Source organism: Silurus meridionalis, chromosome 10, assembly GCF_014805685.1.
Source record: "Silurus meridionalis isolate SWU-2019-XX chromosome 10, ASM1480568v1, whole genome shotgun sequence".
In the NCBI taxonomy this organism is placed as follows: domain Eukaryota; kingdom Metazoa; phylum Chordata; class Actinopteri; order Siluriformes; family Siluridae; genus Silurus; species Silurus meridionalis.
This window is the reverse complement of record NC_060893.1, coordinates 26,842,814-26,870,100: the sequence shown is the minus strand read 5'-3', so window position 1 is coordinate 26,870,100 and position 27,287 is coordinate 26,842,814. Positions and strand designations below refer to the sequence as shown.

Below are 27,287 nucleotides of genomic sequence, written 5' to 3'. Positions count from 1 at the left end.
TACATGTCCAAGAACCTGATGAAGATCCTGAACAAGAAAAACAAACAGCCCAAAAAATGAGTCTTCACGTCCTGCTCCACTTAAACCCAGTCACATGACCAGTGATCTTCTTTACCTGCTCTCACACACTGCACTTTAACCTCCTTTACTAGCATGTGCTGTTTTTACTGCTTTTAGTGTCCAGGTTTCTGACTTACACCAGCGTCCAGCTCCACGTCTCCTCCAGGCCGCTCTATCAGCATCTCTCCATGTTTAACCAGATGATGCTTCTGAGACTGATCCTGGGCTGATCCTTGCACGAGTTGTTTTATTATGTTCTTCAGTGGGACTTTAACGTGTTTATTCTGAAATACGTGATTAGCACGTGTTAGCTTAGTTTTATAGACGTTTATCTACTATATTTTATAGAATTGTACAGAATTGTTTTAGAAACTAAAACTCCTGAAAAAATATAGATTCCAGAAACACTGATCCCAGACGTGACGCTTTCTACACACGCTGAATAGACACGTGAGAAACCTGTAAAAGAGGCGTGTTTGGTGTCTTGCTTTTTCTGAATGTAACTTTAACCTATGTTGCCATTAGCTGTGTGTGACCGATTAAACACACACACACACACACACACACACACACACACACACACACACACATCCAAGTCAAGTGTGTTCTTGTTTCCTATGTTATCATTAGCATGTTTTCTGTTTAAAGCTAGGCTAGCATTAGCATGGACAGGTTTGCTATGTAGTTTATATTATTACCACACACACACACACACACACACACACACACACATAACCAGCTTTAAATGTGTCTGTATAATTTATTTCAGTGAATGTTTGTATATGAATCATTAATCTGGATTAACAGAAGAAAACTACTCAACACTGTGAAGCTCTGGAGCAGTGAGCGGTGTGTGTGTGTGTGTGAGAGGTTTAATATTGAGATGAATGGTTTATATTTTATACAGAGTTGTGTGTGTAAATGATTTATCTGTGTGTGTGTCAGACTCTACATGACTGTAATGTTTGCCTGATGCTCTGAGAGACACGTCCATCTTTATGTTCCTCAACTTTAAGTGCCAGAGGACAAAAATTGTATTTTTGAACAAATAGATGTTTATACAGTGATGATGATGATGATGATGAGTGGAATTGATGCAGCTGTGGAGTAAAGTGTTTATTATAAACTCTGTCTCAGTGTGTGTGTGTGTTCGGAGTTGTTGCTCTTCTGTCCTTGTGCTCTAGAGTCGAGTCGTTCTGGATCTCTTCAGTGCACACAGTTCCACACTCTTTATTCAAAACTGTTTAGAATCAATCAGTTGATATTTTTCTCGAACCTTTTAAACTTGTTCCAGAGCCCTGTGTGTAACTGTGCTCTAGAACACCTCATGCTGCTCTACAATGGATGTTCTAAAAACTTGGTAATTATCTAGTTCTACAGCCTTAAAGTTACATTTAATTCAGTTTTTACTTATAGAGCATTTTAACAAATCAGCAGAACACATATAATGAGTGAGTGAGTCAGTGGTGACTGTGGTGAAGGAAGAAACCTTGAGAGGAACCAGATTAAAACTGATCCTCATCCTGAACACCAAATGCCCATTTATTAGTTTCATCGTTGATGAGGTTATAAACAGTTTAGTGATGGAGTTTAAATAAAAGCTGTGGTCCTGAGCACATTGTAGCAGACATGTTATTAATTACAGTCCAAATCCTTCCTCAAAGTTGCTCAGTAATCTCATGGATCTTCATGGATCTGTTTGAATCTCCAAGTAAAACTCTTTCATTCTGGTCTTAGTCTAAATTCATTTACATAACACTGGTCTAGAACCTTCTACTTCATATTGGTTTTGATTGCTTTCATTTTACTCTTAAACCTTTTCTTTCTTTAAGTTCTAAACGTTTCTGTTGAAATGTATCTGGTGTCTTCTCATCACCATTGTTCTGTTCTCCAGTTACTGAAGCTCCAATTTACTCCTCAAAACCTTGTGTATAATACTGTTCAAAAAGCCCTTCAGACCCTCCCCTTCTACTTCAGGAGTCCCTGCTAAAAATAATAAAGCAAAACATTTATATATAAAATATATACATATAAAAAAAAAAAATTAAAAAAAAGTAAAATAATAGATGGGAGACAAACAGAGGATTAGATGAGAACAGATGAGACTGAATAATCAATATAATAAAAAAACATACAACAGGAGAAGAAAAAAACAGAAGTGAAAAGAAAAACCCGCTAAATTATAAACTTAATTTATTAAGAAATAAAAATAGAGAAAAATATACAGAATTTAATCAGTGGAAAAGAATTAATTAGAAATAAACCATGGAGAAAAGGAAGGAAGGGAGAGAGAGAGAGAGAGAGAGAGAGAGAGAGAGAGAGAGAGAGAGAGAGAGAAAACAACATCTACAGATAAACAGAAAAAAACTAAAATAACCAAATAAACGAGGTGAAAGACAGAACAGTGGAACAGAAGTGAAGAAAGGACAGAGACTGAAATAAAACAGAATTAAACAATCTGAAAACAAATCATTTATAAAAATGAACAGAATTTTATACACACTAGCACCAGAAGTTTGTGGACACAAACCCACACGCTGGTATGTGCTTTTTAAACATCTCATTCTACATGTAGTCTTCATTCACTGCTATAATGAGCTCCACTCTTCTGGGAAGATGTTCCACTAGATTTATTCCTCTACCAGGGTGTTGGTAAAGTCAGGTAGTGATGTAGATGAGAAGGTGAGGAGGTCTGGGGTGCAGTCAGTGTTCAGTATGGTTAGAGCTCTATAGCAGGAGAACTTCTACATCATACAGCCCATGGAAAGCAGATCTTCATGGAGTTGGCTTTTTATGCAAAGTACCCGAAGACGTCCTACACAACTTTGGGTAACAGTTTAGAGTTAAAAAAAAATAAAAAATAAAAAAATAAGGTTAAACGTGTTTATAGAGAGCTAATAATAATAATAAAAATTGTAGCGGAGCAGAAGGAAACAGAACCAAACAGATCAAAGAAAACAGGAGGCGGGGTTTAGATCCAATAGAAACATTTATTGACAGACGCTCCGTATAGGACCCCGCCCACATCCTGTAAGCTCCACCCACAACCCCAACACAGATTAAGTCTTTTATTCAGGCCAAAAAAGACAAGTAATACAACAGCAAGGTAAAGCGCAACACACACACACACACACACACACACACACACACACACACACACACACACACACACACACACACACACAGCTTCATCACCACCATCCTGATCTGAACCCCGCTTGGCCGAGTGTGCATGGCCATGTGCTGTTATCTTTACAAAATGGCAGACGGGGCATTAATAAAACACTTCTCCCCAGAATGCTAGTCAAAAAACACTGCTAGCATACAATCAAAGCGCTAGGAGGTCCTCAGAATCCTGAGCTAGCTAATGGAACATGTTTGGAGTGTTTGGTTCTGGACAACTCAAGAACATGGTTCTTAGGTTCTCCTAGTCCTGGTGCTCCACGCTCGCTCTCGGGACCGAGTCCACAGCAGTGTGTTACAGAAGAGTACAGGAACAGACACTTGAGCTCATCATAGGAAAAAACAAACACACACACACACACACACACACACACACACACGTTAACACGTCACGTGTCAGACTCACTCCACTGAACAGCGTTTGTAATAAACTGGACACCGATGTTACACGCCGCCCCTCAAAACACGGATTCACGTGACGTTTGTTCTAATGTAGGCCATTGTGAGGCTCCGTCCCAAACCGCGACCCCAGAGAACTCGTGATACTGATGTCGTATACGTGTGCAAAATTCGTAATGACGTGTTTCATATACCAACAGGGTTCATCAGAGCGGTTGTGGTAATGCACAGCGCTAATGTATTATATGATACGCTCACCGCTAGTTAGTCATTAAAATACCAGGCTGTGAGAGTGAAGTCATCGAGCGCTCGCTCCCTACATGTGGAGAACACTGAGAATTGAAAGGCAGCAGAGGAAACACTGCTTTGGCCTGATTACTGATTAGCGTCGTCACACATCAGAGGACTGACCACCATGACTCAAGACTCGCATACATGACTCGACAATGACTCACGACCTGACCATCACTCACGTCCCTCGTTCAGACTCACGTCCAGGACTCACAATCGGGCCATCACTCACGTCCCTCGTTCAGACTCACGTCCAAGACTCACGATCTGACCATCACTCACGTCCTTCGTTCAGACTCACGTCCAAGACTCACGATCTGACCATCACTCACGTCCTTCGTTCAGACTCACGTCCAAGACTCACGATCTGACCATCACTCACGTCCCTCGTTCAGACTCACGATCTGACCATCACTCACGTCCCTCGTTCAGACTCATGTCCAGGACTCACGATCTGACCATTACTCACGTCCCTCGTTCAGACTCATGTCCAGGACTCACAATCTGACCATCACTCACGTCCCTCGTTCAGACTCATGTCCAGGACTCACAGCCTGACCATCACTCACGTCCCTCGTTCAGACTTACGTCCAGGACTCATTTCCAACTGAAGGCTGTTTTTTCTCATCAGTATCAGGAAGAGATGGCAGTGAAGTTAAAGGCCAGTGACCACACACACCTTCACTTTACAGCTGAAAGGTCGATGTGGTACGCTTCATGACTCTTCTGGTTTACACTCGTGGCTCCATGTACAAGTAAGTAACGCTTCAAAGTGCTCTTGAGCTACCCAAACGGGACGCCACTGATTCACGGTAAGCCACTCCCCCTAGAATTCACAGTTACACACTGCGGCTGGCTACATCCTTTATTCGGCCCGATCCTAACAGCCTGGTCGAGAAACTGCTAATTGTTAGCTTTCCGTATCACTGTGTGCCTGACTTTTTTCTTTTGCGTGCGATGAGTTACTCTTCCTCTGACCTCTTCTAGTCTGAGAAAACCTTCCACATGGTTTCCAGAGAAACACGGACAATAGAAACACGAGAGTAAAGTGGAGGAGAAAATCCCAAACCAGCCACGGTGCAAGCTGTAATCGTACCTAGAAATGTTAGAGAGGAATTTAGCATTCGCCATTCAGGCACATCTGGATACTAATGCGGTGTGATGTTACGCTACAAACACACAAAGAAAAAAGCGGCAAGGCATGAAGGCTTCCCAGGTCCAAGCTCTTCCCTGATTATCCGAGCATGAACGCTTAGTGGTTGCGACGCTAGTTTTGCTAATCAGTAGCACCTCACAGATTCATCAAGCTGAAGACTCTGGATGGGGGGGCGTGGCTTACTTATGACGCATTTATCTAACACTAAAATGATCGTGGGAACCCCCTCGTTGTCATAGAAACCAGATACAAAGGGGATGGTAATACTCTTTCACACACTAATGCACTGAACACTAGTGTGTGTGTGTGTGTGTGTGCACGTGTGTGCGTGTGCATCTGTGTGTAAGACGAGGGATTCTCTTTGGTAGGAAGCAGATATGATACGGTGGGATAATGAATGTAATGATGTGCACATGTGTTTAATACTGATGCTCTCTCTGCATAATCTGTGTGTGTGTGTGTGTGTGTGTTGGTTCCGACATCATCTCTTCCTCCTAATTCTTTCGTCCAGTTTCTCTCTCTCTCTCTCTCTTTCCCCTCCCTACACACACATTCACACACTCAGCATCCAGAAGAAGAAGAAGATGGCGAGGAAGAGGAAGAGCGAGTCCTGCCAGTTGTTGCCGTTGTTACCGTTCCCGTTGCCTTGGTGATCCGGGGCGTAGTGAGGATCTAAAAATGATTTCCAATTAAAAAAACAAAAACAAAAAGAATTTCAGACAGGCTGTGGAAGGAGTCTCCAGTACCAGTGTTCTAAGACGTGATTGGTTGAGGATCACCTGGTCTGTGGAACGGGTCGTTGGTGTTGAATATTGTGGTGAAGAAGCCGAAAGGAAAAGCACCGATACCGAAAGACATGTGGAAGCCGGTATCACCGAAACCCTGAAACTAAACACACACAATATTACTACAATCAATTCCTTAAATCCCGCCTTCCTCACGGGGACGATACTGACAATCTAACAGACTGTATCACTGACATCATCAACTCCTGTGTGGAGAATACTGTACCCACCAGGACTGTACAGTGTTTTCCCAACAACAAACCATGGAACAACCCTGAGATAAAGACTCTCCTTAAAAAAGAAGAGTGTGTTTAAATCAGGAAACAAGGAAGAGCTGAAAACTGTCCAGAGAGAACTGAAGATCAGAGAAGGAAAAGCTTGCTAGAGGAGGAAGATGAAGGATCAGCTGCAGCAGAACAACGTCAGTGGTGTGTGGAAGGGGCTCAAAACCATCACTGGTCATAAGGAGCCCAGCTCTCAGGCTGAGGGTGAATGATCTGAAACTAGTCTTTAACAGATTTGATCATATTGCTGTACATGTTTGACCTGAGCTTGAAGCTGGGGAAGGTGCCACGCCACTGACCAGTAGCACTGACCTCGCATACAATGAAGATATTGGAGAGGCTGGTGCTCACTAATATCTGACCTCTGGTGAGCCAATCAATGGATCCACTTTAGTTTGCCTACCAACCTGGCATTGGTGTGTAAGACGCAGTTATCTTCCTCCTAAATCCAGATACTTCACACCTGGAAAAGGCTGGGAGCACTGTGAGAGTCATGCATTTTTTTACTTCTCTAGTGCTTTTAACACCATCCAACCTGCGCTCCTGAGGGATAAGATGGTGTACATGGGAGTGAACCATCATATGTCTGCCTGGATACTGGACTACCTCACAGACCGACCACAGTATGTGAGGACTCGTGACTGTGAGTCTGACATGGTTGTCTGCAACACTGGAGCCCCACAGGGAACGTTTCTGGCCCCGTTCCTCTTCACCGTCTACACTGCAGACTTCATGTTCAGCTCAGCAACCTGTCACCTACAGAAGTTCTCTGATGACTCATCGGCCTGATCACGGATGATGATGACAGGGAGTACAGAGGACTTATACAGATACTTTGTGGACTGGTGCCAACGGAGCTGCCTCCAGATAAACGTGAGGAAAACCAAAGAACTGGTGGTGGATTTCCGTAGGCACAAACACACTTCATCATTACCATCAGTGAACATTCAGGGAAAGAACATTGTGAAAGTGAACTCTTACAAATACCTGGTGTTCACCTGAACATCAAACTGGACTTGACAGACAACACTGAGGCAATTTTTAAGAAAGGGCAGAGCAGACTCTTTCTGCTGAGGAAACTAAGGTCTTTTGGAGTGCAGGGAGAGCTCTACTGAAGACCTTTTTTGACTCTGTGGTGGCCTCAGCTATCTTCTATGGTGTGGTCTGCTGGGGTAGTAGCATCTCTACTGCAGACAGGAAGAGACTGGACAAGCTGATCAGGAAGTTCAGCTCAGTCCTGGGGATTCCTCTGGACACTGTACAGGAGGTGGGAGAAGGAGGATGGGAGCTAAACTATCATCATTACTGGAGAACGTCTCTCAGCCCCTGTATGAAACAGTTTCATCTCTGAGCAGCAGCGTTACAGAAGATCTTTTCTCCCTGCTGCTATTAGACTTTACAATCAAAGCTGCTCAGTGAACCAGTCACCAAAATACACACTGTTATTACTGTTTAACTGTGTAATAATACCACCTGTGTGTAATATTACCTGTAATACGTGTGTAACTAATTACTAGTGGTCTCTCTTTTCCTTATTTGTGTTTATACATTGTGTTGTGTTTATACTGTATACTATAGTGTGTGTCTATTCTTTCATATATTTGCATTTATTTTTTCTTTGCTGCTGTAACAGAAATTTCCCCACTGTGGGACGAATAAAGGTTTATCTTATCTTATCTTCCCCATTACCCCCTGTAGGGTAGGACGACTTACCCCTCTGCTCTCAGGCTCTGTTCTCTGTCCCTGAGGTCGAGGTGGAGTTTTTAATCTGGAACACACACACACACACTTGATAAAGCTGTGGTATGACGTGAATGCGTGGCTACAGCGTATCGCTAGCGTCAGGTGTGCTTGTGATGTATACGGGGACGGACGTACCTGGGGTCCTCCTGGCTGGTGCTGCCACGGCCGTACAGAGGAATGACTTTGTCTCTGCTGATTCCTGCTTTGCACACAGGACACTGCTGCCTGCTTGGCCTCGTCTCCAACCACTGCAGGAGGAAACCAGGGGTTGCAGCTAGAACCTTACTAGTGCCTGTAAAACTGTACCCAACCCCAACTTCCTACCACTGCGACTACTGTTTCTACTCTTAATCAGCCTCCTTATCTTTCACAAGTGGACTTATACGAGGTGGCATCAGAAAGTTTTGAGACTAGATTTGTAACACAAACAGCAGTCACAGGGAGCACCCACCTTTAGAAGTCCTGTGTACATCGGGTGCGTTACCACAGCTGCTGTTTCATCACGGACAGCAGGTTAGAACAAAGAGAAATTCTGCGTGAAACTGGGAAAATCTGCCAGTGATGTTTGACGTGAGGTACGTTTCACATATGGTGATGCCGCAACGAGTTGTCAAGAGCGGAAAAACATCACTGGAGCACAACGAGAGATCAGGAAAAACTCTGACGTGCTTTACCCCTGAAAAAACGTTTGGCAACTCGTGCATGATGATCATCGGATAACAATCGACATGATCTCACTTCCACATCCACCTTAGATGAAGATGCAGCTCAAAGGTCGTCGTTTTGACACCACTACAGCGATCAAGCAGAAGGTGCTTGACACACGTTGAAAAGTAGACTCCAGGACACATTCCAGAAGAACACTGGGAGGTACCATATTACTGTGCAAGGGGACTATTTTGAAGGTGAGTGTGTGGAAATGTAAATAAAGCACTTTCATGTAAACAGAGCGAGTCTCCAAACTTTTTGATACCACCTCGTATTCGGGGAGATGCTCATTAGCCTTGCTAGCTCACAATCTCTCTTTTTTTCTTCAGGTCTATTTCATTCTAGCCATTTGAGGAAACCACAGCACTGATAGGATAATGTTAATGCTAATTCACCTTTATTAGCATGGCTTAATGTAGGTGAAATTTTTCACTGTGCCATTACCAGGTCTACTTTTACATTTATGGCTTTTAGCAGATGCCCGTATCCAACAACTAACAACCGAGGGTCCCAGCAGTGATGGTGCTGGGATTTTAACTTGAGACCTTCCGATCCAGAGTCCACTGCGCTACCACCTCCACCGCTCCGAATTTTACTTATCATGCTAGCAAATCTGTAACACCAGAAGAGGAGTTGACTTACCTGATGGAGACATGGCCAGCTGTGGAGACACAGAGGAACAGCAGGATTAATGACTGCAGTGTGAATTTACAAACAGGAGCACCGAATTTAAATTCAGGCAAATCAAGTCAGAACACCAGAACTCCAGCCTGACCTCTCTTAGCTTGAAGATTCTCCAAATCTTTATGGAAGTGGACAATTGTTCAATACTTTATAGACATAACTGAGAGGTACGTAGGTAGACACAGGCAGATCAGGTGTCCTAACAGATCTTCTCCATGAAAGTGTGCTGCTCAAGCATGGCCAAGTTTGTTTCTCATTTCAGGTTTAATTATCATGGCAGTCCACCAAAGTGATCAAGACTGTAAATCACATGCCTTACGCCTGACCCCCACTTTTCATCTGGCATCCTGAAGAGTCAGCAAAATGGCACCTTGATATCATTTCAGGAAGAGCATAACCAGGTTGTGGGTCAACGACTCCTGACTCATTGGGTAGGTCATTGTAACTAGAGGTTGACCGATTCATCGGTTTTACCCCTTAATCAGGACTGATATTTGGGCTACTCATAGTCTGCTGTCCCCACAGATCTAATATCCAAGGGTGGTCCTTCTGGGAGCATTAAAGTTCACCAAAATGTAAACAAGGTACATATTTAAGAGGTTTGGTTCAGCTGTCTGTATCGGTGTAAAAAGCTTGTGGGTCCATGGGGGTCTTTGAGTACAGTCACTGCACCTCCAAACTGTGACTCATAAACCTTATAAGGTCACCTGGCTAGTGGATCAGCATCACTCATATCCACCCAAACAGACCCAGATGAACCCGGTGAGAAGTTAGAAATTCTCTAGGAGGAGCTGGAATCTGTAGCCAGGGATTGAGAAACCATGATTGACCTTTAATCCTGCTGTCACAACAACCCCTGAAAGGGGACCGCAAACGAAACTGAATGAATGATGAGCACCACGGGCAGGTTACACAATGGAAAGTACGAGGCATTAAACATGGAGCAGTGTTTACTAAACGCAGTGCGGCTGCTCCGAGGGGAACCGGCGTTCGCTGCAACAGTCAATATTTACATCAGGGTTTTATTTCAAGGTCACAAGCTGGAACTCTACCACATGTTCTTCAGCTAGGTTAAGAACATTCTACAATAAGATCTATGTTTTTAAAGTTTTTCTTGCATCAAACAACAAACTTCAGGTAGGAACTATTTTTCTTCCCAAAGATTGGGACAGTGAAGGAACATCATTGTAGGACAGGTCTGAGGAAAAAGCCTCACGACAACTGTTTGGATTTGACGACTCTCTAGCGTATCATGGTGAAGCTCCAGCTCGCAGATATAAATGATAAAAGCAGGTTACATTACTAAACAAAAATCCTGTAGGAAAGTGAATCAAGTATATGATTAGTGTTGCACTACAGTCAGAGTAATCCTGCTCTCCTACTGCTCTCCTAATCTCCACTTAACCCCTCTGACACCTTCTCAAGCACCTGTGGGGGATCATCCACGGCTCAGACTCCACCCATTCCTCCCCCATAAACCATGTTTACTCCACTACAGACATCCGCTCAGGGCTCTCAATCAAATCTCTAACTGAGGGGTGTCTTAACACGATTAGACCGAACTCAGTAAACACATTAATAATAAAGCATAGGGTGTACACACGTGCACAGCAGGTCCAAAAGTCCAACAGAACACGTTTAATTACACGTTAAGCGTTTTCTCCCATAGGTAAAGGTGGCTTGTGTAAAACATGGCTTAATGTGACTTTTCATGTTCTTCTGCTCCTCTGCTAGCCGTTGCTGTTGATCAACTGTGACCTGCTGGATCTGCTGTGACCTGCTGGATCAGCTGTGATCTGCTATGACCTGCTGTGACCTGCTGAACCCCTACTGTATATAGTATGATTTATTACTAACATGTTTAGTGAGTCTGGTCTTATAAAACCCACGCCTTGAGCCACATTAAGCATTTTTCCCCGTCAACCGTTTCAGAACGTCCTCCAGGGGGCAGAAGATGAGGAACGTTCCTTGCTGGTATGAATTCACTTCCATCACATATCCATCAACAGTCAACGATTTTTAAATACGCGTTCAGGCTCAACCAGTCAGTCACACGACCAGACACTAAAACGGTGTGGATTCTCAGAACCACAGTGGAGCGTGCTCTTCAGAACTCACCGTGACAAATCCAGACGTTAATAATTTACTCATTAAAGTGGGCAAGTTAAAGTTACTGAGCAACTCAAGAACTTTGAGAATGGATTTGGACTGTAACTGACCACAGGTCTGCATGGAAGCATCCATCACTGAACACCTCAACAACGATGGAACTGTAATCACTGGACATTCAGTGTTGAGGATAAGGTTCCTCATAAATTCATACTTTATAACCTCTTTATCACTGTAACGCTACTTTGGGACAACGTGCACTGTTAAACATGAGCTACAAATAAAACTGAAAGGAACAAAGTGATTAGAGCACAGTGAAGTTCTTTCTTCAGGTACCACAGCTATGAGAAAGCAGCTCTGGAGCACAGAAAGTTATGGACCAAACAGTGAAATTGTGAAAAGTGAAACCATCTGATCAGCAACCCAAAGCCTTAACCACTTCCTCATACTGCACCAACATGTAGATCCAACACCAAAACTAGAGAACACGAGAGAGAACACTTCGAGAATTCACTCGAGTCTAGAGGATCAAACATCGTGAGGAAGTGGGCGGAGCTTCCACAAGGTCAGTTCACATCACAGAGTTAATGACCACTGTCAATCATTCCAGATGTAGATCCATGGGAACATCTGTGGAAGTGAGCGAGAACACGTTCTCCACAGCGACTCAGACGTTAAATATGCAGAGATCCTGCACCGAACGTCTCGTCTACAGTCAGGAGATCCATCACAGACGTCAGCACCAGGTGGGTGAGGGTTCAGATCCCAGGACTAATAACACACCCTTCATCATTTACACTAATGAGGAGGAATATCAACTATATAACACTACATACAGAGCACATTACAGCTTATAAAGATCTTATGATCAGAATTCAGTGATATTATAGTGAGTAAATGTATAATATTATTAACACTGAAATGGGATTAAATTCCTCATTAGGACTCAGTGAACAGACCAGCAGCTCGACTGGTTATAACCGGACACTGGATTTGTATCAGGCAGTTTGTGAGAAATAAAAACATATAAAATGTATAAAATAAAACTCTGGTACCAGAACAGATGTCCACACAGACTGATCACTGCGTCCCTGGCGGTGTCCAGGCAGATGTTACACTCGAAGGTGGCTCTCTCCCGCTGCTCCCGTTCGCCCTCCCCGCCGCTGCCTCCGGCCCGCCCGCCGTCGCGGTCGCTGCTGCTCTCCCCGCCGGAGAGACCGCCTCTGCTGGCCCGCGCGCCGTCACTCGAGGACCGAGGATCCGCGGCCTCCATTGGCTCCGTCTGTTTACTCCGCGTTAGTGCGAGCGCGAGCGTCGGAATCTTCACAGCTGCGTCACGTGACACGCACTGACCCGACTTCCGTTTCCGGTTCTGGAGAAAAGGGAACGTCGGAAACCACGGACCTGTTTATTTGTTTGTGTATTTGTTTACTTATTCCCCCAAAAAAAAAAACCAACAAACAAAAAAAAAACCAAAAAAAAAGGGAGATTTATTATTATTGTGCAATAGTTTTAGCTGTGAAGAAATGCTGTGACGTCAAATTAATAATAATGATGATAATAGTGAGATAATAATAATAATAACAATAATATAATAATAATAATAATAAAAATTATAATAATATATTATTAACAATATTATAAAATAATAATAATAATAATAATAATCATATTTTAATTAAAGTAATTTGATAATTTTATATAAAAAAAGCTTTGTTATTATTACAACACACAAAGGGAGCATTTACATTATAAATATAAAATTATACCAATAAAACTATAAGATTAATAACATTATATTGAGAAATTCATCTGCTTTTGTCAGATATTAAATACGTTAATAAAACATTATTTAAACTAAAATAACACGTCATTTTCTATTGTTAAAACATGATCAACATAATAATAATAATAATAATAATAATAATAATAATAATTTTAATAAATATAATAATTTTTATAAAAAACCTTTTTATCATTACTACACATAAAAAGAGCATTTACATAAATAAATATAAACTTGTGGCAATAAAACTATAAATTGAATAACATTATATTGAGAAATTGGTCTTTTGTCAACAATGAAATAGTTCAAATATAATTAAAACATCACATCGTTTTATTTAGTGATAAACGATTTTTTATTTGAGAAAATTTTAACTTTTTTTAGTAAAAGATTTTTGTATAATAATAATTAAAATAAGAATGATAATTATTGTTATTATTAGGACAACATATTAAAATTTTTATTCATTAAATAATAAAAAAAAAGAAGTTTTTATTACAACACACAAAAAGAGCATTCACATTAATAGATATAAAATGATACCAATAAAACTATAAAATTAATAAAATAAATGTGAGAAATTGAGGGATAGATTTTTTTATAATATTAATAATAATAATAGTAATAATAATAAGTATTATAATTTTAATAATTTATATTTTTAATGAAAATAAAATAAACACCTTAATTTTGCTACTAATAAAAAGTAAATATATTTAGACGCTTGTTCACAGACTCTATTCAGGGTATTTGAAGGGCAGTTTTTAAGGCTGGTTGGTTGAGACTGTAGTCAGGAACCTGATCAGAAGGTTGGGGGTTGAAGCCCCCCGTATCACCAAGCTGCCACTGTTGGGCCCTGGAGCAAGGCCCTTAACCCTTTGTGCTCCAGGGGGCGCTGTATCTCTGCTCGCTGACCCCAGCTTTCTGACATCACTAGTATGTGCGAAGAAAGAATTTCACTGTGCTGTAAAGTACACGTGAGAAGTAAAACGCACGTTTGCCTCGTTACCGTTTAACAATAAACAGTGTCGCAAAGCAGTTTTACAGAGAAACATCAATATCAATTCATCAACTCCTCTCTGAAGTGGTGAAGGTGGTGTTGAGGGAAGAACCTCTGTGAGTGGAATCCATCCTCCTCTCAGTAATTCCAGTAGGACATCAGATATGGCAGATATGAAGCGAAAACCTGAAGTACGATGATGAAACTTCCTCCAAACCCAAGTGTCCCAGTATGTAGTTAAATATAAACACCCCAGAATATTAATTACATTTAAGACTGAGAGGAAGAAACAATGTCAACAAGTCAGCGAGCAAAAAATGAACTGATATTTAACACACATTTTAACGTTTATTTGTGACCTACAACATTTTGCCTTCGGAGAAAAACGTACCGTGACGAGCGACAAAATACTGCATCAAACGTAAAATATTTCATCCAATCGCTTTCTTTCTCTCTTTTCTTTCTTTCTTTCTCTCTTTTCTTTCTTTCTTTCTTTCTTTCATCATATTGGCTAGAAAGGTGAAATGTCAAAACATGTTGCAAGTTTCAGTCAAATCTTTTTTTAATAAAGAACTGATTGATGTTTAACCTCATAATATAAATGTAATAATAAAGAAAAACAACATTCAAATAACATTAAAGACACAAATACTGTTTAACACAAAGTTTTATTGTACTGTGAAAATGTCAATATTAAACAAAAATATTTCATGAAAATACAGATCGTCACGTCTGAGGGTCATAGTACACACACACACACACACACACACACACACACACACACACACACATAGAGAGCACAACTCTGTGGTTATGTAATGCAAATGATTCTCTATTCAGTGGTTGCAGTAGCTTGTATAATGAGCTGAAATGTGAAAGAACCAGAACACTGGAATTCAGGTCTCTTTAAGCTCCTGTACACCACACACCAGGTCCACGTTGTAAATATCGTCGCCACTGGGTGATGGGATGTGTACCGTATGTACATTTTTAGGTAGCTAAATAGAACAATAAAAAAATCAATAAAATAAAAACAATGTCACATCCAATAATCACATCCATGGGCCATGGGAACATACTGTTCCTCCAGATGGTATCTGGTCACGACCCAGTGGTTGGGAACGTCTACTGTAAAGCTGCCAGTGTTGTGAGGCCCTTAATTTTCTCCAGGGGGCGCTGTCTCATAGCGCTCTCAGCACTCTGACCCTGAATCCTAACAGGTTGGGATGTCATTGTACTGTAACAAGTTCTTTACTGCGCAGGTTAAAAAAGTGAGCGTTAGAAAATGAATATAGTGCAAATGTTTTAGGCAGGTGTGAAGAAATGCTGTAAATAAAATATATAATATATATAAAAAAGCACATTTGTACGTCGCTCTGGATAAGGGCGTCTGCTAAATGTCGCAAATGTAAATATAATATATAATAATCATAATAATATATATAATATATAATATAATAAAATTAATATAATTTAATAATAATTATATATAATTATAATATCAAATGTATATGTAAATATAATATAATCATAATAATATATAAATATATATATATATATATATATATAAGTTTCTTTCGGCTTCTCCCGTTAGGGGTCGCCACAGTGGATCCTCCGCACGTTTGATTTGGCACGTGTTTTACGCTGGATGCCCTTCCTAACGCAACCCTCCCCAATTTATCCAGGCTCGGGACCGGCACTGAGAGTGGCTGGGAATGGTTCCCTGACCGGGAATCGAACCCGGGTCGCAGCGGTGGGGGCGCTGCGTCTTAACCACTAGACCACCAGGGGACCTATACACATATATATATATATATATAAATTAATATAATATAAATTAATATAATAATAATTATATATAATTATAAAATCTAATGTATATGTGACAAATAAAGGCTATTCTATAATCATAATAATCTTTATAGATTCTCCAACTGTTTATTTTTTAGCAATTTACAAAATGTAAAGCGAGCCAACGGAAGAAAAATCTAATTCAGATCAACATCTGCTGTGACCACACTGGATTTCAGTTCTTACACTCGCACAAAGTCTGGGATTCTGTAGGATCAGAATCAGGTGTGTGATGAAGCAATTCTGCCAAGCAGGTGCTGATGATCATCAGTTTCATGTGTACGCTGAAACCCAGTGATGAAGTGAAACAGCTGTAGGAGCTTCACACTGGGTGAGGAGCTGAACTCTGTTACTAAGGTGAGGTTTTGGAAGACAATTTATGTCCCAGGTCCTACACCAGAGCAAGTCTAAGCACAGCAAGAAGATTCAAGGTAGCTACTGCATCAGCATCATCATACTGCATCATCTCTCCCAGGCAAAGATCTCAAAACACACTGGAGTTTTTGATGCACAAAAAAACAGGTGATGTTGAGGACAGCAGACACAGTGGTCGACCAATGACAATGAATGGAACAGATACATCATGCTTACTTCCTGTCAAAATCAGCAAAGAACTAAAGGAACCCAGTGAGACCCAGGTACACCATCTACTGTCTGGTCAGAAGTGATCTTCACTAAAGTACTGCAGCCAAAATCCAAACCTCCAACATGGGTTTGGGTTACAAACAAGGGAAGAGAAACAGCAGCAGGTTCTCTGAACTGAGGAGTCAAAATCTAAAATATTTATCCGTAGCAGGAGGCAGGATCTTTGCTGAAGGTCTGGAAAGTGGTACTGAAGCATGGTGGAGGTTTCCTGTAGGTTTGGAGCTGCATTTCTGCAGATGGAGTTGGACATGTGGTCAGGATTAATGGTGTCGTCAATGCTGGGAAATGCAGGCAGATCCTTCTCCATCATGCAGGACCATCAGGGGGGCGTCTGATTGTCCCCAAACTTATTGTGCAGCAGGACAATTAGCCCAAACATACAGCCAACGTCATTAAGATCTATCTTTAGCGTATCTTCAACATCAATGAGTCTGGATTACATCAGGAGATTTGAGGAGCCACAATTCACAGGAGATCTGTGGTTAGTTCTTCAAAAAGTTTGTAGTTTTGAAGTTCCTTCAAAAAATGAGTGCTGGTATAGCTAAAAGAATCTCTGCTGTTTTTCAGGCAAAGGAGGGTCACAATAAATACTGATTTGAATTCGGATTTCTGTTCATTTACTTTCCAGTCTGTTCATTGATAAAAATAAAGCATTTTTACTTTACAGCATTTAAAAAAAATCTGCCTAAAACCTGTGAAGCTGCAAGTAACAAAAAACCCCACACTTATAAACCCAATTACAAATACTTCTAAACCTTCTGTAGTCCGCTCAATGTTCTCCTCCACATACCCTCATACTTCACACTTTTTACAATTCAGCTACTAAAAAAAAAAAAGTTGCATAAAAACAGAACGACAGCTAAAATGTGAGCAATGTTCAAGCTAAGTGCTGAGTCGGTTACTGTTATGAGTTGAGTGAAGGTTCTACAACCAGAATGTGGATTTTCAGGACCATGGCACACTTCTACTGATGTTCCATTCTTCTGACCGCTATGAGAGGAGCGAAAACAAGAAAGTGCTTTGAATCGATATTTACAGATCTTCAAAACCTCACAAACTCATATCTGCTGGCTGAAGAACTTCATGGTCTTCAGGTCTTTATGCTGCTGTAAAATAGGAGAAGAAAAACATGATCCACATGTCCTGATATAAACCAGAAGAGCTGATACTTATAAAATGAATGATTATGGAATTAGTGATGAAATAATTTCTCTGATTAAATAATGAATTGAATAATAAATAATCATTGATATGGTGACGTTTTATATGAATGAAGATGTTTATTGTAGGTTTATGGAAGAAATCGCAGTGTCAGCACTTTATTACAGTCAAAGTTCAAGCTGTAATTTTAAGTTTGATATTAAAGCATGGTGTTACCTCAGTGGATGCCGTTTGCAGCCCCGTTCTTGTGTCCATTCTGGCAAACATCATCTGAAAGTTCACACAGGAGACCACGTGAGCAATGAAATAGACCAGAGTTCCCATGTTGGGTTTTAAACATTTTAAACGTTTGGAAACCTCAAATACAATCCACATATTTCTGTGCCTGCTCCACAACCCTCAGAGCTTTGGGATGGACATGAAGCTGTCCAGGAAGTAAAAACTTTAATGGTGCAAATGAAAAGTGTTCTGGTGCTGGTTTGAGAAATTAAATACAAACTAAAACACTAAACTCTAACGTCTCTACTACAAGAAACTGTCCATTCAAATTTCACTAGCCAATAAGAGTGAAGCTCTATGAAGCTCCGTCCCCACCACAAGATGTTTGTGCTGGAGATCACTGGCTTGTGAGGGCAAGTTTGCAGAGTGCTGCTACACCGCTGACTACGATGATCAACTACAATTTCAGTAAAAAAAGTGGTCAGGTATGTTCAGCCTAATGTTCAGCAATTCATGTCTGGTGAAAAAAACACTGAATCTAAACTTGATTCTCAAGTAAGTCTAAATCCTATCAGAATATGAGACGTCTTGATATCAGTCATTAGAAGTGTCAGTTCTCGTGTCTACTTCCTACACACCTGCTTCTACCTTTATACAAATATAATCATTATAAACTTCAAACTCAATATACTTCAACACTTACTGATAGGAGCTGCGATATATGAAATGTTTCCATTAGGAACTCCCGGGCCATTCCTCTCAACATTCATGCAAGCTGAAGAGATTAAAAAGCAAGAGTTAGGGCAAAAATCAGAGATATGATAAAAGTGATTCATTCCACATGAGATTGTCCAGTTTAATAGCAGCAGAAGTATAAAAAATAGGAAATATTGTATGTAGTTCCGATAAAAATTTACCTCTAAATTGTATAAAGGTATAAATTGTAGCTATACCGTGGACTGTATACTGAAATACTTGATTCTGATGAGCTGAAATGAAGCTTTGAACACAGGTAATTCCACAAACCATTAAACATGTAAGTAGATGTGGTCAGTTTAGATAGAAAACGTCTTCTTTGAGCCAGTTCCAGTTCCACAGCTATCCAATTGTGAGCCCCAATTCTGATGTTAAATTCCACAAACTTCCTATTGTCTCTCCCAGTGGGTGGAACTACTGGTCACCACGGAAACCAGAGGTATTGCCACTGTAGCCAAGTTTGTGAACCTGCTAATGAAAGTGTTTGGGAAGGATGAGTTTAAGCCCAAGATAAAAGAGCCATAGCGGGCTTGTCCATCAGACTGGAATGATATTTTTTCTTTAATGAGAAGAAGAGATCTGGATACAATAAGAAAATAACATCTCCAGCAAAGTTTCAGTCTGAGCACCCTCTAGTCACTGACCTGGCCGTCTGTGACAAAGAACTCAAAGACCAATGAGACAGCCTCCTAAGCCACACTCCTGCAAGATGGTAGATGGTGAGGCCTCCCACAACCTGTTCATGTTTTTGAGAGGCCTGAGACAAAGGGCTGCACTTTCCGTGACTCCCTTTCTGCCCTTCAAACCTTATTTGCACCAGAGTCCTAAAAAGCTGCCTCCAATGCCATTATCCTACCCCTTATATCAGTGCTCCTGTCACAGCCCTGCCACCTGACCCTGCCCTGCTGGTCACAGCTCCACAAAATATACAAGGCTTGTCTCAGGACCTAAGATTTCATTTGGACATTTTTTCCTCACAGGGGGTGGATCAGTTGTAGGTCCTGCAGAAACAGTAAGTTTGATTATAGGGGGTGTACTGTTTTTGATGAAAGATGACTGAGACCATGTTTCCACACTTTGTAGCATCAAGTCTTCAGTCCATATACATCTGGTAACTGAGAAGACCAGTTGCTGAAGTTTTGGAAGAGGAATGTTGTCCCATATGTGTCTGATACAGGATTCTATCTGCGTAACACTTCTGTGTGGAGCATTGTCTTGCTCGAATATACAAGGCCTTCCCTGAAAATGACATTGTCTGGATGGAAACATTATTTGCTCTAAAACCCGTATAAAGTTTCCAGCATTGATGAACCCGTTCCAAATGTACCAGCTGCCCCTTCCACAGGCACTAATGCACCACCATACCATCAGAGATGTGGCTTTTTTAACTGAGTGCTGATAACAAGCCAAACTGTCCCTCTCCTCTTTAGTCTGGAGGACATGGTGCTCATGGTTACCAAAATAGGAATTGCAACTTTGATTCATCTGACCACAGACAACCACAGAAAGGGTTTATGAGATTTCTGAATCAGAATCAACTTTATTACCAAGTATGTTTACTCTAATATGTTAGAGAAAGTGCAAATCATTGTATTCTAATTTTTAAACATTTCACACAGTGTCCAAACTTTTTTGGAATCGGAGTTGTACATCCTTTTAGCAATTCTTTCATTGAAACCATGGCTTGTTATAGACTGTAACTCAGCAATTCTTTTAGTTATGAAATACACAGTGCAAGTGTCAGTATGCAAACTAAAAAAGCCTTTCTTTTTCGTTCGCCATTTTTCATTCACTTCACTGGTCTGTGAAGCTTTTTATTTGTGTCACCGGACACTGACACTGCGCAGACTAATTATCAGCTACTGGTGTGCTTCTTACCGTTTGTTTCTCCCAGATTTTCAGTCCACTTGCAAAGCAGTGGTCATCCACGCGAAGGCGCTTTTCCATGTAGGGGTAGATGCACTTGCTGCCACATACCCCACCACACGTCTCAGGCTAGGGATATGTCCAGCTTGAGCTGACTTTCCCCTGCAATTGTGAGAGGTAAAGGATGGAGGTGGTGTTCCTGGATACTGAGAAGCAATCACTGCTGCACTCCATGATCAGCTGGTTCAGCTCACATTCACAGAGAAGACTCCCTGGCATTATACAGCTTTTTCATCCCGGGATTTTGGCACCATTTTTGGCACCTTTCTGGCTCGGGGTGGAAGAAAGAAGAGACAGGTGATGGTTCACCAAGCATAGCTTCCTTTATTTTGCATTCACTCTCACCGCGGTGCTTTCTTTACCTTTAATCCTGATAGTGCATATACACTCAAAGTCCAGAACGTCTTCTCTCTCCGGACATTAGCCGGTTCCCCATACATTTTTTCACATACACACCAACTCAGCTCCACCTGGTCTCTGGCTCTAGTCTCTTTTTAGTGGTGTCACTGGACACTGAAACAGAGCACATTGACTCAAAAACAACTCTGGGCTTCACTTCACGTCCTGATCTGGTAACATAACTGTCTCTTTCTGCATTGAGCAATCCAGTGGCATTGTGTGCAGTGATAGGCTGTGCTTTATCGTGCAAAAGTAATGACTATTCCTTTGGAAAACATCCGTAGTGCACACATGGTCAGACCCGAAGGTGTCAGCAGGCTTGATGACTACCGCAGGCTTCCAACTCACTGACTCCTGAATTTACACTGAAAAATCTTGCCAGGTACATGTTGAAACTGTACTTCATCATTCTTTGTAGTCTTTGTAGCACTGCAGATGGCTTTCTAAAGTTCCCTTTCAAAAGTTTTATGATCGAATGGTCATGCTCTTTCTCGACGTTAACTGGGGACCCACACACACTCGGTTCTGCATGCTTTCTCTCTCCAAGTTCACCCTACACTTTTCCACATACACACTCAGTCGGCTCTGCAAGGTGTCTCTCTTCCACGAGGCTCTTTTCTCTTCTTTTTATCCGTGTCACCGGTCACTGAAACAGCGCAAACTGAAATGTCTGGCCTGCTCAACATTAGAGGTTGAAGTTGAGGGACTGTTCCTGGATTCTGAGGAATGGGGGTTGGGGGGAAAGTTGCCTGTCTCCATGTACACCGCCAATTGAACTTCCCTGGAGAGGCGTGACAGCAGGTGGAATGCCTATTCTGACACTGGCCCCATTTTACCGAACAGGATGCAGGTTGAGGCCACAGTGGTTGCTGCACTCCACGATGAGCTGGTACAGCTCCCTCCACGGCACAGACTCCTTGGTGTTATACCTCTCTTTTATCCCAGGTTTCAGCACCATTTTAGCACGTTGCCAGCTCAGGGTTCACTTCATGTATGATCTGATAACATACGTCTCTCTGTCTGCTTTGGGTGATCCATTGTGTGTCGAGTGCTTGAAGATATTTTGGACTCAGCAGTGATAGGATGTGCTTTATCCTGCAAAAGGTGATGACGAATCCTTTGGAAAGCTTCTGCACTGCACACATGGTAGGACCTGAAGGTGTCAGTAGGCTTGATGACTATGACAGCCTTCCAGTCTCGGTTAAGATAATGCAGATAATGGCTTTCTGATGACCGCTTCCAAAGTTTTATGATCGGATGGTCCATCTTTCTTTAGTCCTCAGGGGATCGCCCCATGGACATCTTTCTTCTCGATTGCCGTTAACTGGTGACCCACACACACTCGTGGTTCTGCATGCCTTCTCTTTAGAAGAGTCACATACACTTTTCCACATACACGGCTCTACCTTGTGGTCTTCCTTCCACAAGTGAGGGAAGAGTCAACAAAAAAGGAGTGGGAGATTGAGAAAAAGAGGGGGAGGAGTTGCCTGTCTCTGGGTCCACCGCCAACTGGACTTCAATGGAGCTGCTGGTGGAGTGCTCATCCTGATGCTGGTCAAACAGAATGCCGCTGGAAGCCGCAATGGCTGCTTCACTTCATGATGAGCTGGTGCAGCTCCCTCGATAGCGAAGACTCAGTGATGTTACACCTCTCTTCCATCCTGGGTTTTGGCACCATTTTAACACCTTACTTGCAAAAATTGGATGCAGACTTAAAAATGATCGTAGTAAGTTTTAGGCAAACTTAGCTTTGTCCTCAGTGACATTCCATGTGTTATACAGTGTTATAAATCTCTATTTAAATAGCCTGAATATTACAGGGGGGAGTTGTGTTTGAAATATCTCCCCATGAGCTTTGGCACGCACTACTATAGTGCACGTCCAGGTTTTTGTGTTTATGTAGTAATTAATGTTTTTGCTTAAAATCATGTCCTGTTTCCACCCGGGTCTTACCACCTTCAACAGCTCAGCGCTTAACGCGTTGGACTTGAACTGTCATAAGTTGCCCAGCTGCCACCACTGGGCACGTTAGCAAGTCCTTAATGCTCAGTTGTAAGCTGCTCTGGATAAGGGTGTCTGCTAAATGCCATAAATGTCAATATTGTTTAGTTTTTCTCGGTTTGCCCAATTCACATGGACTTGGTCAGTTCTGCACTGCAAATATCAATAACAGCTTCACATTTAGCACATTTTGGCAGATGCCCCTATCCAGAGTCACTTTCAATTACCTCATTATTACAACTTAGAAAATGAAGGTTAGAGGCCTCGCTTAAGGACCCAGCAGTTGCAGCTTGATGGTGCTGTAATTGGAACTCATGACCTTCTACACAAAAATCCAAAATCAGAACCATTACTTTAACTTGCTAATGCTTATATGTGTTATAAGGTGATAAGCCACAATTAAGTGTGAGGTGACACACCTTTTTATTGCTCATGGCATCTTGTGCACTGACATCCTCACCCAGCCCTACATTATCAATTATTCTATAATTATCTGTGATTGTTTTGGTCTACTCACCCAAATATCCTTTTTTCCACAAGAAAGAGAGGACGACTGCAGCTACAACCAGCACAAGCAAAACTCCAATGATTGCGCCAACAATTCCACTTGAACGTGTCTCACAGGCCGGGCAGTTTTCTAAAACATCTTGTAAAAATAAGAAGAATAAAGAACATAACTGAATAAACCTATTACATTCTAAAATAACACTTTCTATAAACACGGTTCAGTATCGATTTTCCACTTACCCCCATCGATTCTTACGACTGTCTCAAGCATGTTGTGAGTGACTTGACATTTGTACTGGGTTCGATCTTCAGAATTGATGTCCACACTCTTCCTCAGCTGGTAGGTGTTGTCACCATTGGGTCTGACCCCTGAAGATGTTAGCAGATGTTCAGGTAGAGAAGTTCTGTACTTAATCACTTGCATCTGTACATCTGGAGGGTAAAACCCAGTGGCCAGGCAGGTAAGCGTCAGCATGCTGGGGTCTTTCACTGATTTCTTCACAAACATGTACACTTTTGGTTTAGCTGAAAAAAACAAAAATAATTTAGAATCTTTTTTTTTTATGTAAACCATAAACTGAAGTGATTCCAGAAAAAAATCCTTTTAATACTTACAAAATGTTTTTAACTCTTCTTGTCCATATTCCATGAACTTGCTGAGCCAGTCCACACACTCTTTCTCCAGGTAGCCCTTGGTGTACTGGTTGAGGATGGGAACTTCATCCCATTTCCTTTTGGTTGGTTCAGCAGCCTGGACTGGAGCGATCCATATGGAGTTTTTCTCATCGAAGGAGAGGAACTCAGTACCATCATAGCTGTACTCATCAATTCCTTTTAGAAATTTTAAATTCCCATCTGCACCTTTATCAATCTCGCACCCATGTCTCCACTGCAGAACATGAAGATCTGAAACAGAAACAGTGCAGTGTAGAAAATGATTCTGTTTCACCAAACAACTATTTTTACAGCTCACTAGAATTATTCACTAACCAGTCTTGTTGTGTCTCATGCGCTCTATCAGGATGTCCACATTGACCTTAAACCACTGCTCTTTGCTCTTACGGGACTGAGTTCCTTTTTCCCAGTAATCCTGTGGCATCTTCTCTTTCATCCAGTTTTGTTTTGGAACCTTAACCTGAGTCTTACTGCTGTAGTAGTCGAGTTCTCGGTCATCCAGCATTCCCAGTGCGGTGAACTCATAGATTCCAGGAAGTTCGAGGGGTTGAGATAGAGCCGTGTAGGTGTAAAACAGAGTGTGCTTAACTGGTGGAGAAAAACCAGAAGGTTATTTTACTAACTTTCACTTTTGTTTAAAATGAAATCCAGTTCCAAAGTTCACACTCGCATAGTTTGTTTTGTTTAAATGTTCACATTGTACATGCAACTTTACCACAACACAAGCAGAAGAAGATGCTGTAGACTGAAGACACAAACAGGGAAATATGAAGATGTGGATTTTTCTGGTCCTTGGTCAATTATATTGTGTTATCAGATATTCCCCCAAGGTTCTCCCCCTCCTCAACCTCCCATCAGAGAAAACTAGTATTAATTTTCCCTCTAAATCTGAGGCTTTTTCTCTCCAGGCGAACACAAGATAAACCTATAGACATGAATAAACCATCTACAGTACGACTTTCTCCATTTCACTAAACAAAATGTAATCGGAAAAAGTCAATGATAATTTCTATTTTATATTCAAAAGAAAATGCAACACCTGCTTCACCTGCACTATACACAGGCATGGTGTAACCACGGCCCACCACTTTCTTCAGTCTGACATGTTCTCCACTCCTGCATGCTCCACTGAAGAGGAAATGCTCTGAAATATAAGAAGCTAAAAGTGGCTTCCACTCATTGCAGCATCGCCGTATGTCAAACGTATGCCATGTCAAACTTCTCCGTGCCAGATTTGTCCAGTTTCACATCAAAACACAGACGTGGTAATGCAACATTTCAGTTTAGCACCAGTTGCACAGCTCCCGATGTACACAGGACGATGTCTTCTGGCACACTGACTTATAAAGATCGGTGCTCCCTGTGACTGTGTGTGCAGCCTTGTGCTGCCATCTGTTGGTGTGATACCAAACCAGTGTTTCAAAACTAGTCTCGAAACCTTGTTGATGCACCTCGTATTTCTTTCTGTGAAGCTAGTTTTGGACAGTAGATACTCTCACAGGCACGGGGTGAATATTATAAATATATTGAAGTGAATTACACAGGCGTTTGCTAGCTGTTGTTTTTCAGATGCTGGGTTCAGTGCACTTCCTTGTTTATTTTGTCAGACAGGTGAAAAACCATCCAACTGTGCAAACACTCAGTGTAAATATTCTTAGTTTGAACACTGTATTCTTTGGACTCTAAAATCCATGTAAAAACTACTATATTTAAAATAATCTCTTCTAGAGGTTGACCGATTGATCAGCCGGTGGATGAACCAGGCCCATTTTTAATCGAATAATTTCAGGATTTGACCTGTTACTTTGGTTAAGGCCACATGACACACTGCAGGTGTAGGTGTATTTCCTTTAGAACATTTTTATTGTGTGTGTGTGTGTGTGTGTGTGTGTGTGTGTGAGAAAGTATGAGTGTGGTGTGTTGTTGTGCCTGATGGACCCACATGACAACACACCACACTCATACTCCCTGTGTGAAAAAAACTGTGTGTGTTAACCACATATTTCCATAGTGTAGAGGATCTTACTCAGATGTTTTATTTCAAAATGTCTTATTCTTAAAATTAGAATTATTCCTCACTTTATGTATATATTATATTATATATATTATATTATATTTTATTATATATATTATATTATATTATATTTTATTATATAAATATATATATATATATATATATATAATATTCTTGGATTTTCTGCACTATTTCTATTCACTGTGAGTGAAACGTGTTAAAGGAGTGAAAAACTTCAGTCACAGCTGTTAAAAATTACATCATTATGATAATTACATTAAAAAAGAAATTATAATCATTAAGCTAATTATTAATAATAAAATAAGTATCTATTTAAACAATAATAATAATAAATATATTTAGGAAAAGGCAGAATAGAATCAGATGTAATTAAATGACAGTAAATAGAAATGAAATAAACACATGATGGTGAAACAGGAAGTTAATGGACCGTTAGATTTCAGACCGGAAGTCACAGAAACATCAACATTAAATCAAACACAGATCCAAAAATCCAACCAAATACCTGCGGTTTAAGTCCAGGCCTGGTTTTACTACCATATAATACCATTAGTGTCAACTTCCGGTCAGAAATCATGCGATTATAAACTACTTTCGGTTTGATGAAGGAAGAACTCACCTCCCAGACCAGGCGCGAGGACCAGTGTCATAAACACACACACTCCAACCTGCACCTTCATCATCATCTTCATCTTCAGATCCATCATCAGCTTCTCCAGCTTCTTCTCTGATCAATCCAATCGGATAAATTCCGAGAGAATCGAGTAACAGAAGAGTTTAATAATCGGAGAGGAGGAGATGTTCGGTACAGACCGCGTGGATTATGGCGGAAAGAAAGAGGAACTTCTCCACCCTGACGCTGACGTTCAACTGCGCATGCGCATGCGCGCTTTCTGTATTCAAACCGTCACTGCATCATCATCA

At 41.1% G+C, this 27,287-nt stretch overlaps 3 protein-coding genes and 1 long non-coding RNA gene across 8 annotated transcripts in view; 1 reads left to right on the top strand and 3 right to left on the bottom strand.

Moving 5' to 3' along the window:
- slc44a4 (solute carrier family 44 member 4) overlaps window positions 1–1,186 on the top strand; it is a 28,723-nt gene extending 27,537 nt beyond the window's left edge. The window contains 1 exon segment of the mRNA XM_046859678.1: window positions 1–1,186. This exon segment is cut by the window's left edge and continues 44 nt beyond it. Within this exon segment, the coding sequence (XP_046715634.1) occupies window positions 1–60 (60 nt within the window). The 3' untranslated portion in view covers window positions 61–1,186.
- Window positions 1,187–3,030: 1,844 nt separating this feature from the next.
- On the bottom strand, window positions 3,031–12,769 carry rnf5 (ring finger protein 5). The gene is made up of 6 exons (XM_046859551.1): window positions 12,458–12,769; window positions 9,252–9,270; window positions 8,037–8,149; window positions 7,872–7,926; window positions 5,869–5,977; window positions 3,031–5,761 (listed from the first exon to the last, which is right to left on the bottom strand). The coding sequence occupies exons 1-6, from the start codon at window positions 12,673–12,675 to the stop codon at window positions 5,643–5,645; spliced, it is 633 nt and encodes a 210-aa protein (XP_046715507.1). The 5' UTR covers window positions 12,676–12,769; the 3' UTR covers window positions 3,031–5,642.
- Window positions 3,031–15,616, bottom strand: LOC124392472. The gene is made up of 2 exons (XR_006927161.1): window positions 14,937–15,616; window positions 3,031–3,246 (listed from the first exon to the last, which is right to left on the bottom strand). It is a non-coding gene; the product is annotated as an uncharacterized LOC124392472 (long non-coding RNA).
- Window positions 15,617–17,320: 1,704 nt separating this feature from the next.
- LOC124392469 (major histocompatibility complex class I-related gene protein-like) lies at window positions 17,321–27,211 on the bottom strand. 5 transcript variants are annotated; one of them, XM_046859547.1, is made up of 8 exons: window positions 26,983–27,211; window positions 24,644–24,916; window positions 24,269–24,559; window positions 23,894–24,178; window positions 23,664–23,792; window positions 18,768–18,839; window positions 18,062–18,115; window positions 17,321–17,790 (listed from the first exon to the last, which is right to left on the bottom strand). In XM_046859547.1, the coding sequence occupies exons 1-7, from the start codon at window positions 27,068–27,070 to the stop codon at window positions 18,063–18,065; spliced, it is 1,191 nt and encodes a 396-aa protein (XP_046715503.1). In that variant the 5' UTR covers window positions 27,071–27,211; the 3' UTR covers window positions 17,321–17,790; window position 18,062. The 5 variants fall into 5 exon arrangements, 3 of the variants coding, with proteins under 3 accessions (XP_046715503.1, XP_046715505.1, XP_046715506.1); XM_046859549.1 differs by having other exon boundaries at window positions 17,321–17,787; XR_006927160.1 differs by lacking the exons at window positions 17,321–17,790; window positions 18,062–18,115 and adding exons at window positions 20,699–21,013; window positions 21,109–21,259 and having other exon boundaries at window positions 18,799–18,839.
- Between the last annotated feature and the right edge of the window lie 76 nt (window positions 27,212–27,287).

Bases quoted from the DNA above. Each gene is read 5' to 3' on its own strand.
- rnf5 (XM_046859551.1), bottom strand. From the start codon at position 12,675: ATGGAGGCCGCGGATCCTCGGTCCTCGAGTGACGGCGCGCGGGCCAGC. The intron at 7,927-8,036 runs GTACGTCCGTCC...TGTGTGTTCCAG, and splicing joins ACCAGCCAGGAGGACCCCAG to ATTAAAAACTCCACCTCGAC. The intron at 5,762-5,868 runs GTGATCCTCAAC...AATCATTTTTAG, and splicing joins CGACCCGTTCCACAGACCAG to ATCCTCACTACGCCCCGGAT.
- LOC124392469 (XM_046859547.1), bottom strand. From the start codon at position 27,070: ATGATGGATCTGAAGATGAAGATGATGATGAAGGTGCAGGTTGGAGTG. The intron at 24,917-26,982 runs GTGAGTTCTTCC...TTTCTCCACCAG, and splicing joins CCTCGCGCCTGGTCTGGGAG to TTAAGCACACTCTGTTTTAC. The intron at 24,179-24,268 runs GTAAGTATTAAA...TGTTTTTTTCAG, and splicing joins AGAAGAGTTAAAAACATTTT to CTAAACCAAAAGTGTACATG.